This window comes from Pygoscelis adeliae, unplaced genomic scaffold (genome assembly GCF_000699105.1).
Source record: "Pygoscelis adeliae isolate BGI_AS28 unplaced genomic scaffold, ASM69910v1 Scaffold649, whole genome shotgun sequence".
NCBI lineage: Eukaryota > Metazoa > Chordata > Aves > Sphenisciformes > Spheniscidae > Pygoscelis > Pygoscelis adeliae.
In genome coordinates, this window is record NW_008825606.1 from 95,107 (window position 1) to 113,362 (window position 18,256).

The window sequence follows — 18,256 nt, forward strand, 5'->3', positions numbered from 1 at the left end:
TTCAAGCCTACCCTCTTCCCCACATTCCTCATCCCAGACTCTGCAAGCAGTTATAATATATAATCAGTACCTTGCTGTTTAACTGCTGAATTCTGAGCTCTTTTTGGTGCAGTTCTTTCAGGCTGTCACTTAGCTGGGCCTGGAGATGTTTTGTCTCCATTTCTAGGCTTGAAAAGTCCCCTCTCAGAACTTCTGAAGAAATCTGCCAGAGAAAGAACAATGAAAATTATACCGCACACGTGACAACCCACTCTCCTATTAGTCCTCTCTGTTTAGTATTCCAGGGTCAAAGCCCAATATTATTTCTAGGCCTGGAACTTGATCTGCTCAAGCAAAACAGCAAATGGGGAATAAACAGAAATATCCTAAAAGCCATCTGAAAATCCAAACAATTAGGAAAGATCATTGAATTTGCAAATATGATGGGTCCTTCTCAAAAGCTGTCTTAAAGCTGTCTACAATAGGAAGGAAAAAAAGCATATGAATGAGAACAAGAAAAACAAACAAAAAACCAAACCAATGTCCACACTGCTCTCATTCAACACAGACTAAAAGGTTAGCACTGAAGTATTCTCCTGGAAAGCATCACATGCACATTGTTCTAGCTTTTTCTTTGCGTATATGCATGTGTGTGTCAAAGGGATAAGGGGAGATTTCCTCCCTCCTCCAATGACATAAAAGCTTCTCACTGGAACATTACAGATGTGGGCAGGAGAGTTCTTTCCTTGCTCATAATGTAATGGTATTGTACATGCAGCAGGCAAGTGTCCTTCCCTAGACTAAGCAAAATACTCAACATATTCCACTCCACTTTTAGGACTGCGATACAGAGGAAAGAAGGCAGAAAGTGCAACGTTCAATCCTCAGCATCTCTGGGCTTGAGTCAGGATTGTAGATCCCTGTCACGATAAAAACAGCAGTAGGAAACTTAAAAATTAGGATGTGACACTAAAAGGAGATCTAAATCAGAAGATCTTAGATTCAAACACAGGCAATGTGTTGCCTGTGCCTATTCTAAAATAGCCAGAAAGACCTGAGAAATTCCATACTGCTTAGAAGGACCTAAGGTGCCTAGGAAGCCCTGTCTCTTTTACTCTCTTTCTTGAAACATTAGGAACCATGAACTAAGGGAACAGCACATAAGGGTATGCCAGAGTTTTCTAAAGGTTTTCAATGATCTAAGTTGCATTGTTGGTATAGTCCTCGGAGGCCACACAACAAAATCCGATAATGCAGTCTGTACGAGCTGAATACAAGCAACACATGCTACTTTGGCTGAATTTCAAACCTCACATTTCGATGCAATAAAGAATCTGTGTATTTCCACCCACCTTCGTTTGGTACTGCTCCTCTACAATTTGAGACTTGCTGAGAGGCAGTCTCATTTCTTGCGTGATCCTTTGTAAATGGCTCAGTTGCTTGTCTTTTTCTGCTATGACCATCAGGTAGTGCTCTTTTATGCTGCTGTTCTGCTTTTCCCAGGTAGTTTTCTCTTGTCTGCCCAGTACAACACAAAGGAAATTACCAGGAAGTTACCAGTATCACTTATGATGTCCAGGTATCCAGCTCAGAATGAGCTGAGGATGATTCTATTTGCTATCATTGCCCCATGCCAGAAAAGAAGTTTTATAACTAAACCAAAACAAAACAACCTACTTAAGTACAGGAACCTTAAAAGCAGGTTTAAGGAAGTATTCTGTATTTGGCTCAACACTGCAGGTGATTGTTCAATGCTCACACTTTTGGTATTCCTGGACACTGTTTTGATCTTGCTGTACAGAGAGTTTTGTCAAGCAAGTCATTCACAATGCCACTTGTCATCATAACATTACCACTGCCTCAGTCAAATATGGACCAGAACCATAGCATTGATCCCAACATGCAAACTTGAGGCCTTAGCTTCATTTACATTGTTAGAAGCTAGGCAGGAAATAAATCACCTTTTCTTTTATCAGGAGATAAATAAAATTTGTAAGCTGCTTCAAACTTTACGAGATCTGAAGCATTAGTTTGAAGGTCAGATTGGAGACAGGGGGAGGGAGAAGGAGCACTACAAGTTTTTTACTTTGGACAAAGATAAGCCATACATCTTTCCACAAAAAAACCCACCCCTTTCACTCCAGGTTCAGTCATTCTTAGATGGATCTCTGAAGTACCTGAAAGGATTTTTTCCCCATTTTTAGAACAGAGCATATTTATCTGACTAGTTTTAGTCCAGTTGGAGATGGCAATTCACTAGATTCAAATTACAGACTTTTTTAAAAATAGAAGACATAAAGCAAGTGAAACAAAGGATTAGACAGTCATATAAAATGAGTATTTTCTAAACAATAATAAAGGGTGTTCATCATCAGCCTGGAATGGAGAGTTCTGTAATTATATACATAAGCTCCAATACAAGAAACAGTCTAAGTCCTCTCAAGCAGATGATATTGGCCACCACTGGATGAAGGAAATAAAAATTTCATTTCCTTCCAATATGTTGGGCTGTAATCCCTCACCCTAAGTCTGAGGCAAAAGCGGAACAAGGGAAATATGTGCCCACTCCTGAACAGGGCAAAGTGATTTAGTGACAGCTGACACAGGTAGGGCTGAGGTTCTGTCGTGGTTTAACCCCAGCTGGCAACCAAGCACCACACAGCTGCTTGCTCACTCCCCCCCAGTGGGATGGGGGAGAGAATCGGAAGGGTAAAAGTGAGAAAACTCATGGGTTGAGATAAAGACAGTTTAGTAGGCAAAGCAATAGCCACGCACGCAAGCAAAGCAACACAAGGAATTCATTCACTACTTCCCATCGGCAGGCAGGTGTTCAGCCATCTCCAGGAAAGCAGGGCTCCATCACGCGTTAACAGTTACTTGGGAAGACAAAACGCCATAACTCCGAACGTCCCCCCGTTTCTCCTTCTTCCCCCAGTTTTATATGCTGAGCATGACCATTCCATATGGTATGGAATATCCCTTTGGTCAGTTGGGGTCAGCTGTCCCAGCTGTGTCCCCTCCTAACTTCTTGTGCACCCCCAGCCTACTCGCTGGTGGGGTGGTGTGAGAAGCAGAAAAGGCCTCGACTCTGTGTAAGCACTGCTCAGCAATAATGAAAACATCCCTGTATTATCAACACTGTTTCCAGCACAAATCCAAAACATAGCCTCATACTAGCTACTATGAAGAAAATTAACTCTACCCCAGCCAAAACCAGCACAGGTGCTCAATGCTTTCTTTGCCTTCTGCCCACAATCGCTCTTTGAATGAAAGAAATGGCACATTTCCATCTCTGAGGCAGTGAGAAGACAGACAATTCTCACCTAAGCTGCTGGAGCTCCTGCTGGTAGAAAACACTTTCTTGCTTCAGCTGTTCTTGGAGACGGTGCTGTTTATCTGCATCTTGCTGATATTCCTGCAGTTGTGCTTTTAAGCGAGAATTTTCAGCTGATTCTACCCCAACTAGGATGTATTGTTGCTGCAGATTCTTCAGCTCTCTTACCTTTAATTAAAGGGAAATATCATAGTGTGTGACAACTGAACAAGCAGCTAGGTTTATCACTTATAAGTGTATTTCTTATAAGGTTCTTAGAAGGGTTATTACTTATAAGTGTATTACTTATAAGAGCATTTCTCACTGTGGCATCTGGAGAGAAAAAGTCACATTCAGATGACAGAGAAACTAGAAATTGAATCAGTAGTCTACTAAAAACCGCTCAGAAAAAACCCCCTCAGAGAATTCTATTGTTAATGAGTAGTGAGTTTTGAGACCTTCCATGAAGATTTGACATACATTAACAAAAAGACCCCGGACTACAATATTAATTCCCTTATTCAGAGGAAGACAAAGTGAAGGAGCTGGTTAAGAATAACTCCCAAAGCTGGTATTTACTGTAAATCACGGAACTGCAGAACTAAAATCCTTTTGACAGTCTACTCAGACTGGAATGAGAAATAAGTTGTCCATATACATCCATCACTGCAATTAGTTTTCAAAGACAAGAAGACATGACTGACTCTGGAGACAGGGAAGTACTTAATGAGTCAGGAGATCCCTCTACTGAGGATCTATCTTAGTATTAGCAGCACTACACAGATATGTAAGTTCAACAAAACAGCAGCAGAGGAGACATAAATCCACAAATAACTAAGATATAAAATGGACAAGAAGGAAGATGTGTTTAAGACAGTATCACAAAGTTTGTTGTGAATTAACAGAAAACTAAGATAGACTAGAAGTGACAGCGGAAAATGATTGTAAAAGTCTGTCATCTGACCAGCAGCTAGAACTCTGAAACTTGCTGAGCTGCATTATGCCAGAGACTATACAAACACAGACACATTAAGTATGCAAGCAAGGATGTCAAAATGAAGCTGCAATGCCTTGTACCTGTCTTGACAATCAGATGCCAAAAGGAGAAACAGACCCAAGTCTTTGCTCTCTTCTAGAAATCTAAGACAAATCAAATGCACGAGCTTCCACAGATGTGGACTAAGCAGGTTAACAGGGAACCCGTATCTTACTGCTATGTTTCCATATTTTAAATCAAGCTAACGAGAAACCACAAAGAAACCACCATTGCAAAGATAACAATGAAATTACAGCTTCTATATGTCAGAGAAGATAACATAGATGGCACATACTAAATTCATGGGATCTGATGGAGTGTGCCCACAAGTGCTAAGGTCACTGGGAAGCAAATCAATTACCTTTGAAAGGTCACGGTGACTGGGAGAGGTTCCTTGAAGACTGTAAGAAAGCAAATGTCATCCCTACCTACAAGAAAGGCAAGAAGGAGGAACTGGGGAACTGCAGGCTGGTCAGCCTCATCTCCATCCCTGGGAAGGTGATGGAGCAACTAATTCTGGAAATCATTTCCAGATACATGAAAAAACAGGTTGCCCAGAGAAGCTGTGGAATATCCACCAATGGAGACATTAAAAATCCGACTGAACACTGTTTTGGGCAACCTATTCCAGCTGACTTTCTTTGAGCAGGGGAGTTGACTAGAAGATCTCCAGAAGTACCTTCCAACCTCAACTATTCTGTGATTCTGTGAAGACAATGATCTATGTTTCACATTGCAAATACCAGATCTAAGTGTGCTGAATTTTAAGATCTGAAGATCCAAATCTCCTATGGGGCTTTGAGTAAGAGCAGGAAGAGAGAACAAGGACTTACTACTCTGTCTCTGTCATTCTGCAAGGAGGACAGTGCCTTCTTAAGACTCTGCACTTCTGAAGGAGTGGTGGAAGTGCTCCCTTCCGCTTGTTGTTTCACTTCTTCGATCTTACGTGTTTTGTCCAATTCATTCAGCAGACAGTCTCGCTCATGCTGCAGGCTTGCCATAGCCTTAGAGAAAGATTTGACTTGGTTGGAAGAGCCTTCCAGTTCCGAAGACAAATGGAGAACTTCATCATCTTTGGCTCTGAGCTTCTGATTAAGTTTCTCAATCTGGGCCAAGAGACCTCTTTCATCAGTGGCTTTCTGCAGTTCTGTCAGCTCAGACCTCACTGTATCTCGGTCCCTGGCAGTGGACTGTTGCTCCTCTTGTAGCTGAACCATCTGTTTCTGAAGATTCTGCACCAGACTCTTTTGTTCCTCTAAGTCTACAGAGTATTTATGTTTCAAAACGTGAAACTTTTCATTAGCCTGGTCCCGGCTATCCTGAAGAGAGCTCATGGACTTCCCAAAAGACTGAATTTGAGCTCTGAGATCTTTGTTTTCATCTGTGACTGCAAGAAATTTTTGTTCCATTTCCATCAAGTCCCGTGCCAACTCTGCTACTCTCTCTTCTGCTGTTTCCGTTTCATTCCTCATTATCCCTGCATCATGATGTAGGTGCTTCAATTCCTTTCGAAGCCTGTCCTCAGCCTCTCCCACTCTCTTGGCTGCATCCCTTTGAATACATACTAGTTCCCCCTCAAGTTCTGTTACCCTTTTCTGTGAGAGGGAAAGCTTATGACTCAGTTCTTGTGCCTCTTCCTCTTGGGCCTTCAGTTGTGCTTGACACTCCATCATAGGACCCCCCTCACGTAATGCTGTCATCTCACTCTGCACCCGAGACAGAGAGGACATAAGGGTTTCAATCTCTTGAGACATACTGACTTTATCCTCTCTCAAGGCTTCCATGCACTTCCTGAGATCATCCTGAGTATGCTCGGACTCTTTCAAATGTGTTTCTATGATTTCCTTCTCTTTTTCCAGAGTTTGGATCCGCTGAAGCTGTGTTTTGAGAAGTTGTTTCTGTTGGGAGTCCTTTATTGAAATCACTTGATTCAGGTCTTCTCTATACCGCACCAACTCTGCATTCAGCTTGGCATTCTCAGAGTTGAGGTCATCCATTTGGCTATGAAAACTTCTGATTTCTTCCTTGAGCTTATTGTTTTCAGCAGCAGCCTCTTGAATTAGCTGGTCTTTTTCCAAGATTATAACAAGATGACGTTCCTCAAGTTGCTTGTAGTCTCTCAGTATGCGGTCTCTGTCATCTTGCAAAGATGACATGGACTTGGTGAAGGAGTCCAGTTGTGCCTTCTGCTGCTTACTTTCTTCTCTGCTTATCTTCATGTTTTCAGTGAGACTATCAAGTTTGTCAAGAAATTTGTTCTTCTCATTTTCCAAGGCTTTTTTATCTTCTTCCTCCTTACTTAGTCTATGCTCCAACTCTTTTATCTCTTCAGAATGTTGCTGCTGTAATTCAGATAGAGCAGCCATAACTGCGTCTTCCTTGGCAGACAGCAAACTAATGATCTTTTGATCCTTGGCACTAGTTTCTTCATGCAGCTTATTTGTTAGGTCCTTGGAAGCTTGCAGATCAGCCTCAAGCTGTTCATAGCTGAATTTAAAATTCTGGATACTGGTCTCTTGTTGCTTGACCATACTCCCCAGCTCTTCTCTGACCAGTTCACATTTGGTGAAGGAATTCTGTAAGTCAGCAAGCTGGTCTCTAAGGCTGCTGATTTCTGACTCCAGTTTCTGCTGTTCGTTCTGAGACTTGCTGTACAGTTTCTGAGACCCTTCAAGTTGAATCAAAAGCTCCTTTTTTTCCTCCTGCAACTTTTCACATATCTTTTGATGATGCTGAATCTCCTTCCTGGATTCAGACTCCCAGTCTTTCTTGCTGCGTTCCAGCCTGAAAACAGAGAAGAGAAAGTCAGTCACAAATCAGTGATGTATATCTCAGTACCCAAAACCACAGTAATAGTTTTCATTGATGACACTAATTTAGAAAAGCTGCAAAATTAGTTTTACTTAAAGAAAGCAAGCTGGAAATATCCAGATGATTAGTTTTCCTTCAATTTAAAATTCAAGGCATCTTTTAAAGTTCTGACTGCACTACTGTCTGAAGGGGATCATGCTGGGGGAATATTTTTTAAAAGTTGTCCAGTGAGATAAATCTTTATGTCAATATTGAAAAAACGGAGGAGGTTAAACATTGAATGTTATCACCTCCTCTTCATTAAAATACTTTCTCTCATCCATTGTAGCTAACAAAAAAAAATAATCAATGAAATCCCTGTTCTCATATGCTTGATGGTCGATGTTCATTTCATGTTCCAGCATTCAAAGATACAGCATTTTGATCATAAACGTTATAGAACAATTTTATTCATGTAAGAACAGTTTGGTTTTGAATTTGGAAATTGCCAGATGTACATTTTGGTATGTTTCCATAGCTCCATCTTTCCCTCAAGATCTATTTTGGGATTAAACTGGAATTATGTATCCCAATGCTCTCTTGACCTGTCAAGTTTAATCTCTGAATGCAATGACTCTGTGCAAAAGAATCTATTTCAAATTTCAGATTAATAAAGACTCTAGATAGTACTCAGATGGCTACTGCTTGTCACAGAGAATAGATTTAACACGGGTACCCTAATGATGAGAAGAAGGAATATTTTACAGTGTTAATCTCCCTGTATCCTTGTGCAGACAACAAATACATAGTAACTCCCTACAACATAACTCCAAACCTCTTTTCTATCCAAACATAAGTGATCCAGGAGATGAGCCTTATGTTTATGGCTTTATTAGGAAGACTAATTCTGCTCTCCATCTTAGGCATTCATTAGTTTTGCCAATCACGTCGCATTTAGCATATTTACATACTCAAAATTCTTTCTTTCTGGTATACTGCAAAAGGAAAGGGGAATCCTACCTCACCTCTGGCTGCTGCCTTGTCAAAAGGAAATACAAGAATACCAGCTGAGTCATTATCACCTTCTTTACCTGGATATATGAGTCTGAAGTTCTTCCACATGTATGGTCACCTCCTTCATCTGGTCCTTTAGCACGACACAAGTTTCCTCTTTTGAGCGTATTTCTTCCTCCTTCTTTTGAATAATTTCAGTGAATTTCTTCTCCCATGTTTTTGATTCATCTATCACTCTATCCCTGTCGTCCTGAAGGGAAGACATGCTCCTGGTGAAGGCTGCAAGCTGGGCTAGTGTTTTGTTTAGGCTGCCTTCCAATTGCTTGGCTTCTTGATCCTTTGTCTTCAAGGAGTCTTGAAGATCACCAACAGTTGTTTCCATATAGTCTTTCTCCCTCTGCAAAGTTGCCAGCTTTTCTTCCATGTTTTTAATTTCCTTTGAGTGCTTGTCTTTTTCCTGTTCTAGTCTTCTCTTGAAGTCCTCATCTTTTTTCTTTATTTGAATTTTAATATTCTCTTTGTTGGCCTGCAACTCTTCTTTCACTTTAACACTCTCTGCTAGAACCCTTGCTGCCTCACTCTGGGTGTCATCCAATACTACTCTGCAGAGAGCAAGCTCTGCTTGGGCTTTCTTGGTGTCTTCAACTGCTTTAGCTAAAGTCTCTTTGGCTGCTTCTACCTCTTTCTGAGACTCGCTCTGCACAAATTCCAGAGCTTTAACAGTTCTTTCTAAACTACTGTTCTTTTCCTGGCTTTTAATACAGTCCTTCTGCAGCTGCTTAATCTCCTGCTGTTTCTGTTTCAGCAGTTCCTGAAGCTCTTTTACGTGTGTGCTGCTGTCTCCCCTCCAACTGCATTTTGGCTTTTCTACAAATTCCTTTTGCTTTTCTGAACTTGCTTTATTTTTCTCCTTTGCCATCTGACATTTCTCCTCCTCTAGTTCATGCATCATTCTCTGCAAACTCTGAAGTTCATGTTTCAGTTGCTCATTTTTGATCTGGAAGTCTGTTGCATCTTGCTGATAGTTTCCAATACTCCCATTAAGTTCTGCCAGCTGATTCATGAGCCTTTCTTCCAAATCATCCTTCTCAGCCTCTAGTGTGTCCTTCAGTTCTGTCATCCTGATGAGGTCATCTTTGGTTTTTTGGACCGTTTGTTCCATCTTTGCTACTGTGTCCTGAAGAGCATTCAATTCATGGACTTTCTCTCCCATTTGGGTCTCTAAAGCTCTTTTCTCACCTGCTAAAGTCTCAACACACATGCGGATGTCACCCAGCTGTTGCTCTGAAGCCCTCCTATTATCTTCTAGTTCTGTGATTCGTTCTGTGAGCTCAGCTATCTGCTGTATGTAGGTACCAAGATCTTCACAAGGGCTACTAGCTTCAAATGCTTTTTGTACCAGCTCTGCAGTAGGAGACTCTGGTCTAAAACTTACGTCCACTTGATTTTCAGTCCTCTCCATTGGTGGTGGTGTGGCAACTGCCTGATTTGTTTCTTCCTCTGTTTTCTTCTGAGCAGCATACTTTTCTACCAGTTCTCTGCTTTCCTTCAGCTTAGATTCTGTTAACTGCAAATGACACTTTAAGTTTGTGATCTCTTGATTAAGAGACTCCTTTTCAGCCATTACTGTCTCAAGTCGAGTAGAAAGAGACTGGTAATCCCTCCTAGAGCTCTCCAGATCTTCTTTCAGGCTAGTATTTGTAAAGACATCTCCAGTCCTGTGTAGCTCTCCATCTGTAAAACGCACCTCTGCTCTAAGCTTCTCATTCTCCTCCTCTAGTTCCAGGATCTTTTGTTGCTTTGATTTTGCAAATTTCCTCATTTTCTCCTTCATTCCATCAATTTCCTGTCCAGCTTCCTGTAGCTGCTTATCTGTTTCCTCTTTTTTTGCTTCAACACTTTTCAGCTTAATGAAAATTTCCTGCTTTTCCTGCCTAACAGTTTCCAAAACACGCTGAATCCGCTCAGCCTCATTACTCACATTCTCATATGACTGCAGGAGAGTTTCATATTCTTTCTGAAGCTCCCTGTATTTCTCATGCCACTCAGAACTCTCAGCAGCTTGAAAGCATTTCAAGGAGTCCATCTCCTTCTCCAGCTTCCCCTTCTCTAGAACAACTCTATCTAGAGTAAATGTCAGGTTTTTACAGCATCCATCAAGAGTCTGATTTTCTGTAAGTACTTTATCAACTTCTGCAATAAGTTTTTCTCGCTCTTCAGTGAGGCCCGCTAACTTTTCTGTTAAAGTATCTGTTTCTTTAACATAGCCACATATTTGGCTTTCCATATTTGTCAACTTGACACAAAGATTTTCAATAGTAGTTTTAGCATTAGCCAGCTCCTCTTTTAGAGATTTGCTCTCCTTTAGTGCCTCTTTTCTAGAGATAAGTGCAGCTTGCAACTTTCTCTGCATTTGATTCTTCTGTTTCGCTGCTTCTGCACTGTCACCTTGCTTCTCCCGAATTTCAAGCAACTCTGTTTGCAGTTGCTTGCTTTGTTCCTCATGTACCTGAGCTTGAGTTTCCAACTGATTACATAGTCTCTTGACTGAATCCTCTTTTTCCAGCAACTGTGCCTGCACATTATTGAGAGCTTCACTTTTCTCCCTTAACTGCAAGTTAAGAAATTCCATTTCTTCATCCTTTTGGTGCATAAGTGTTTTCAGGTCTTCCAGACTGCCCTCTCTAGAAATTTTTCCTCGACTCTCCTCCAATTCTCTCTGAAGACTTGCTGCCTTAGCTTCAACTTGGTCAGAGGTTCTCTTCAGCCCTTCTATCTCCAGAAACAGCTGTGCTATGTGCTCTTGCAAATGAAAGATTAATTCTGATTTGCAAGCAAGTTCACTTTGCGTATGGCTAATGTTATATTCCAATTCCTCTTTCTCCATCTGCAATTTTTCAAGTTTTTTCTCAAACTCTTCCCCAGAAACATCTGCAACTTGTACAAGTTTGTTATTTGTTGTATTTTCTGCTTCCATGCATGAAGAATCCAACCCACCCTGATTCCAAAGAACACTCACTGTTGATCCTTTCTGTTCTTGGAGTTGCCTGAGCTGAGCTTCGATGCTCTCCTTCTCTTTGCTTTGCTTATCAAATTGTTCTTGTAGGATGTTGTAATCATCTTTCTGCTGTTTCAGCTGTTCTCTGTGATGCCTGTCTTTTTCTTGAGCCTTTTTTATAGTGTCTTTGCGAGATACCAGGGCTTCCTGAAGTTTCTTTTGAAGTTGTTCTTTTTCTTGTTCAAGAGTTGAAATCCTCTCTTTCAGAGCAGACTTTTGGTTTTCTTCAAGATTTGTAGCTGCTGAACTACTTTTATAATTTTCTTCATAATCTTTTGGGCTTTTATTGGTTTCAGTTACTTTGTGAGCAATTGTCTGACTCTCCATGATTTCATCTTTAATTGAAACAATGTTTGTCTTACCTTGCAAGCTTTGCCTCATTTCCTCAATCACTGCCTGCAATTGTGCTTCAGTAGTTTCTTTATCCAGCAGGTCCTTCCGGATGCTCTGCAACTCAGATTCCTTTTCAGAAAGCAGTTGAATGAGATACTCCTTACTGGGCTGGCTTTCAAGATTCACTTCTCTGCTTATCACACTTGTCATATTTTCTTCCCCTTCAGCTTCTTGAGCCACTGAGGTTTCTGATTCATGTTCTCTTCTCAACTGTACTAATTCATTCTCTAATTTGCTAACCTTCTTCAGAAGCTCCTTCCTGTTAACAAGTGCTGCTTGCAGCTTCCGCTTTACTTGCCCGTTTTCTTTTTTCAGAAGTTCAAGTTTATTTACTAATACCTCACTTTCTTTACATGCTGCCTCTGTCTCATACTGCCGCTCAGACGCCCCACATTTCAGATATGTATCTTTTGCTTCCTGGGCTTTTAATAATAGACTTGTTTGCTCTTTAAGACTCTTCAGCTCATTTCCTAGAGAAAATTTCTCTTCATTCAGCAGGTCTCAGACATGCTGACACTGATCTCTGTCATCTGTAGGTCTTTCTCCAGCAAGGTTTGTTGCAGGCTCTCTATAGACCTGGTGTGTTCAGCAACAAGCTGTTCTAGGCTTGCTGCTTCGCGTACCTTTGAGGCTAAGTTTTGGGAAAGCTCTTCTATCTCAGCTGTATTCTTCCTCAAAAGTTGTTCTAGATCAAGTACTTCGCATTCCTTCTTCTCGATCTGGCTTCTCAGATCTTTTAGTTGCATGTCCTGGTCAGAAAGCTGAAGTTGCGCTTCATCCAAGTCTTTTTGCAAAGCTTCAATTTTCATCTCCTTGGATTTAAATTCATTTTTAAGGCTCTGGATTTGTTCTCTCAGAAGACTGCTTTGACTGTCTGACAGTCTCTGCTTTTCTGAAAGAGCTAGATTTTCCTCCAGTTGCTTCACTTGCTCTTTCAGTTCTGTTGTGGTAGAAAGTTCCTTCATCTGACACAGGAGCTGATCTCGTTCTTCAGTCAAAACACAAAATGCACTGTCAGAATCCTCTATTTTTCTTCTGTATTCCTCAGCCAACTGGTTTAGCCTATTTATTTCTGCACCTTTTTCTCCTAGATCTTTCTTATAGGATTCTTCTGATTTCTGCAGAATTATTTGCAGTTCTGTAATCTGGTTTTGTAACTTTATCAGTTCTTGATATTGAGAGGTGCCAAGCTCTGGATCTGCTGTAGAGACTTCTTGCATTGCCTCCATCTCCCCCCTGCAGGGGACAGTGCTCCCCTGGGGCACTTCTTGAAGACTGATTCTGTTTTCCTGAAGCACACCAATTTGCTGCATTTCTATTTCTCTCAGTAATGAGCTACTGCCCAACTCATTTTGTGCATCTGAAGCCTTTTGCTCTTCCCTCTCAAAAAACGGTATCTGGGAATTATCTTCCAGCTGGTTAGCTGCTTCTCCTGTTTGATTACCAGTAGAAGTTTGGCTGTTTGGGCCCTTGAGCTGCCTTTTCAGAAAAGTTATTTCTTCTTGGGCTTCTTTCAGTTCCAGCAGCAAAACTGACAGCTCTTTCTGTTTCTCTGCAGCAAGACATTCTAGAATTCCAGGCGGACAACTTTCCTCAGTACACTGCTCGCTTCCAGTGGGAAAGCCATCTGTTCTTGCCTAAAACAAAATAATAGGTTTTAATTTTCCTTTGAATCCTGTGAAAGGGTCACTTTTAGAAGTATCTGCTTTGTATTTTTGTAGTTTAATGATATCCTTTCTTGAGCTGGCTATTGCAATAAATAGTAGCCTCACTAATAACAGGAGGACTCTTCAGGTCATTTCTGTTCATTTCAGTTTCTGAAGTTGCAGCACGGAAGATTCTGGCTTTAGGATTAGACCCTAAATGTAACTTTCTATTCCCTCATTTCCCATTCTCTCTTGATTAAAAGATAGTATGATTCTGAAGTGTTTCAGTTCTCTTGTGATTCTCACAAGCTCTCCAGTGTACTTATCCAGCCACATTTTCCTGCCATCCTATCCATAGTTTCTGAATGAGGAGGTTTTGTCCCCTATTCTATCTGTCCATTTAACATGGCAAAGAAACAGTGTAGATGCCCATATGCCAGTCTGGGTCCATCTCCAAAGTGAGAGCACTAGACAAAGCATCCAGACCAAAGTGGTTGGCTTTTTCCAAATAACTATCTTTAGGTTTCCTCCCACCCCAAAAACAGATTACAGAAGAAAAGCAGTCACAAATCCTTCCCAGAAAGCATGGATCAGCAGCCCACCAATAAGTCAACATCTTGTGTTGTAAAGACTGTCCGTTCATCAGTTTGGAGGGCAGAAACAATTTACGGGGAACCATTAAAGGAGGGCTATCTCTTCAAGCCTGTTGCAGCATTGCAACAACCACTTTAAGTTACAGGATGTTAAGAAAACAACTCTTTGAGGCTTTTAAACTAAATGAAAGGTTTCATATCTACAGATGCATACAATACCGAGAGGAAAAAAAGTTCTGGACCAAATCTGTACCTCAGGGAGCACCACAGTGTCGTCAAAAGGCTTTTGCACTTCAGAATTCACCAGCTCTCCTGACACACCTAGTGATAAAAGGTACACTTGTCACCATCAGCATAACGAGTTGCATGTAAAGTCAGTAGGTAAGTGGAGAGACAATGTATGTGACTGGAGTTTCTCTAGTTTCCAAGGTGAGAAAGACAAAAAAAAAAAAAAAAAAAAAAAAGAGTTTGAGCCTATGCATTGCACCCAGACATCCCCAATAGCTCTGCACATGCAAAACCTCCTGCATTTGCATGTTGGCATCACCTAAGTCTACACTGTATCTAACCTCTACAGAAGAATGAAGAGGCAAAGAGACAAGTAAACTAGGTAACAGGTTGTTTTGGTTTGGGGTTGTTTTTTTTTTTATAATTTGGGGGCGGGGGTGGTGGTGATAATTCCAGACACAAAAAGAAACTTATGAGCTTGCAGAGAGGAACCCAGTTCTTCATCTTAATTCTCTTCTGTGTCTTACACATCAGCCTTTTCATCTACGAACACACTCACCTTCAAACCCTTCTCCCTTTCTCATCTTAGGAACCACTTCTTTCTTCTCTTCAAATATATCCTATCCATCCCACATTAGAATGTTCTCTTCTACCTTGTGTGCATCTTTTCTATCTCCTGTACATCTTTAGATTCTGACCTCAAAGCTCCTCTTTCCACATCACCTTAGATTTGCCCCTGAAACTTCTCAAATTTCCACAATTTTCTTGTCACATGCCTTATTTTGTGTCCTCACCTGTAGAAGTAGAAGAGCAGTCTACATAAGAGGCTGGAGCTTCCAGAGTCTGCAAGTCTTGCAATTTCACCTCAGGTCCAACATTCTTATTCTATTGTTTGAAGAAAAAATACTTAGTTTTGAGCCATGATCTTTGCATTAGAAGACAGCTATCTTAGCTGCCTGCTGCTCTGCCGAGCTTTAAGTAAAAACTATCAGTCCCAACTTTAGACGCAACTCTGATGCCTAATGAAAATAAATTAAAAAAAAGGTAGATTGGTTTTAATGTTAAGCAAGTGACTAAGACATATCTCAGCAGATTAGGATATCAGTGCATGCAACAATTCTAATATCTTCCTTCCCACCTCGAGATGCTTCCTCTTCCATCTTCACTGCTTCAAAGGGGCTAACTATAGATTCATAACCTTTCACTGAACCACCCAAGCAGAGAAGGTAAGAAGTTGTGTGTTTGTCACTGTATGCCTCACTACTCCAGCAGATAAAGAACCTGCAGTCTTCCCAGGAAAGTTACACTAGGCTCCACCACACAGACAAACAAACCACCCAACAACAATCTATTAACTGCCATATGTCTCCCGCTTCTCTGTCAGACAGGACAGAGAAGATGATGTTGAAGATGATGGAACATACTGGAAAGAGAGAGGAGATTTTGCTATTTCACAGACACAAAATCTTTTTGCCCACACAAAGATGCTGAATAAAGCCCAGGAAATTGGTTAGTTTGCTGTTGACATCCATACAAGACCTAAGACTTCGTCTACTAATTTCTTCATTCTGAAAAGTCCACTTATAAGTTAACATGCACCTAAAACTAATGGCAATATTTTTGGCTAGTTCCCAACACACATTGTCTTTCACCACAACAAACAATTGGCACCATTAGTACTACTTCTGTGGGAGAAGGTTTGAACTAGAGTACAAAGTGACTACGAGTCAGAACTAAGTAAAGTGTCCCTAAAAAAAGCTACTCCCTCCCACCCCAAAAAAAGCAAGTAAAAAAACCCCAACCCAACCAACAGTGGCATGAGTGAAAACAAAATGAAGTGTTCAGAATTAACATTTGCTGTAACTACCTAAAATGTAAGTACAGGGCACTAACAGGTCACACAATCATAAGAAAACGATCTCCATCCCCAAGTTCTAGAGCACTTTGCCTTTGCAAGCTCCAAGCACTGAAATGGAATGTATGGTATGCATCCAAGTAACTTGTGCACATGACCCAAACCCCTGAACTGGGTTTGGATTCACACATATCTTGGCCTAAAGTCATGGGTCAGATTCACAAATGGCAGGATATAGCTGTCCAAGTGTAAATACTTACATGCAAGCTATTTAGCTAGACTCTTTTTATAATTAAGACATTGAAATGGACAATTCCAGGGTTGGATTCATTGACCCATTTTCAACATCCACCATGGTCCAGGTGAATCATACGCTAAAGAACCTGTTATCTCCACTGTCTAGAAAGAGGCTCTAGAAAACAGCTCAAAGGCTTATATCTGCCCTTGAAAAGACTGTGTGTGTGTGTGTATGTATGTATGTACTCGCTGATCCACTAGCTTAGACCTCAACTACAGGCAATTGGAATGTAAGGGTCTGAAGTCAGGCAGGATGAGTTGACTCAAAACGCCTTATCCAGTTCCAACATGAGTCCCAAAAGTCAACTTTTTCCCTAATACTTCACAGTAATATATATACACTATAAACTCTCTCTGTTGGGAGAGGAATGTATTAGATAAAACACAGTACCATCTTCTTCCCCCTGCTGGCAGGTTGGAACAGAGTGGAGCAGTCTGGAAAAAGCCCAGACCTTGCTCTAAGCTAACAAACAATTCTTCAACAAATTCTTAGTACAGATATACAGAGGCAGTCACCTGGAGATGACCTTGCTGACTGAGTATAAAGCAAAGCAGCGGGTATCTAATCCTACACTCTTCTCACCAATAGACTGACTGCAATTTTACCTGCAAGCTGTTCACAGTGGAAGAGTACAAGGATAGAGTCTACTTGTCTCTCACTTAACAAGAGAACTCAGCTTCCTCCAGTCAGTCTGCCAGATCCTCATCAAGGCAGTGGGAATGGATAGGGTTAGTTTGAAAGGCATCCTATAATGACACCTGAGCCTTTGGAATTATATTTCCTGAGACTTGCCTCAGTTTAGCCTATGATTTTGCTGAAGAACTAACTCACAAGAGGCAGAAAATAGCATGAATATGGATTGGGTGGATGAAGGACAGAAGAATTCCAGACAGCCAGCAAAGGGAAATACAGTCTGATAAGAACACAGTACAAGCAGTATTTGGAAGCTATTTCTGGCTTTCATCATTAATCCAGTTAATAATAACCTTCTAAAGAGGATTATTAAAAAAGGCCATAACAGCTTAGCTGTTTTAAGGCCAGTCCTTGACCTATTTTAGTTTTAGCTTATTTCAGCTGATTAATCATTACCTGCTTCGCATTTTCTGCAACCACCACAGCTTCCTGCAGAGGCTCCTGGAGAACAAGTTGCAAGTGTGGTATTTCTGAAACATTCAAACACAAACAATTTCTTTGAAAATTAAAACTCTGATTTAGAGAGTAACAGGATATTCTTTCAGGAATAGAGAAAGGGCACATGGCTGTTAGTAATACTTACGTAGTGGAGATATGTAACATTGTCATTGGATAATGTGTTTTGGGTTTTTTTAGAGGCAAACCACCAAAATAACATGCTGTTTTAAGCACCTTTTAGAAGAGAACAATTGTTGTTATGCAGACTAAAATTAAAGGACAGCTGATAAGAGTGTCACATTTTAAGAAACATTTTTTATAAAGGAGGGGAATGAAAGAACTATTGTAGCAAAATGCTTCAAATTTCATTTGGATAAAAATGATATGAGAAATTGTTAAAATTAGAGAAGAATAAAACACTCAAGGGCCACAGTCCAAGACAAGATTGGTACAAGAACTCAGCTGCTGTTTGGCTCAGGATATTTTTATACTTATATTTCTGTAAACTGGCATATAAATACCATTTGTCATAGGTATGTCACTGTATATGATGACATGACTGGCTTAGTAGATGAGGGGAGAGCAGTGGATATCATCAAGGCCTTCAGTAAGGCTTTCAGCACTGTCTCCCATAAGAGCCTCATAGAGAAGCTGTTGATGTACGGACTGGATGAGCAGGCAGTGAGGTGGATTGAAAACTGGCTGAATGGCCAGCCAAGATGGTGGTGATCAGCGGCATGAAGTCTAGTTGGAGGCCAGTAACTTCACAGTGTACCCCAGGGGTCAATACCGGGTCTGATCCTGTTCAACATCTTCATTAATGATCTGGATGATGGGGCAGATTGCACCCTCAGCAAGCTTGCAGATGACACAAATCTGGGAGAAGTGCTGAGGGTTGTGCTGCCATCCAGAGGGACCTGAA

General features: G+C 40.9%; 1 protein-coding gene across 1 annotated transcript in view; it reads right to left on the reverse strand.

The window, feature by feature from the left end:
- LOC103924101 (golgin subfamily B member 1-like) overlaps positions 1-18,256 on the reverse strand; it is a 53,773-nt gene that overhangs the window by 10,191 nt on the left and 25,326 nt on the right. The window contains 9 exon segments of the mRNA XM_009332563.1: positions 71-202; positions 1,332-1,497; positions 3,303-3,481; positions 5,162-7,112; positions 8,210-12,083; positions 12,086-13,220; positions 14,076-14,143; positions 14,845-14,935; positions 17,293-17,366. Of these exon segments, the coding sequence (XP_009330838.1) occupies positions 71-202; positions 1,332-1,497; positions 3,303-3,481; positions 5,162-7,112; positions 8,210-12,083; positions 12,086-13,220; positions 14,076-14,143; positions 14,845-14,935; positions 17,293-17,366 (7,670 nt within the window).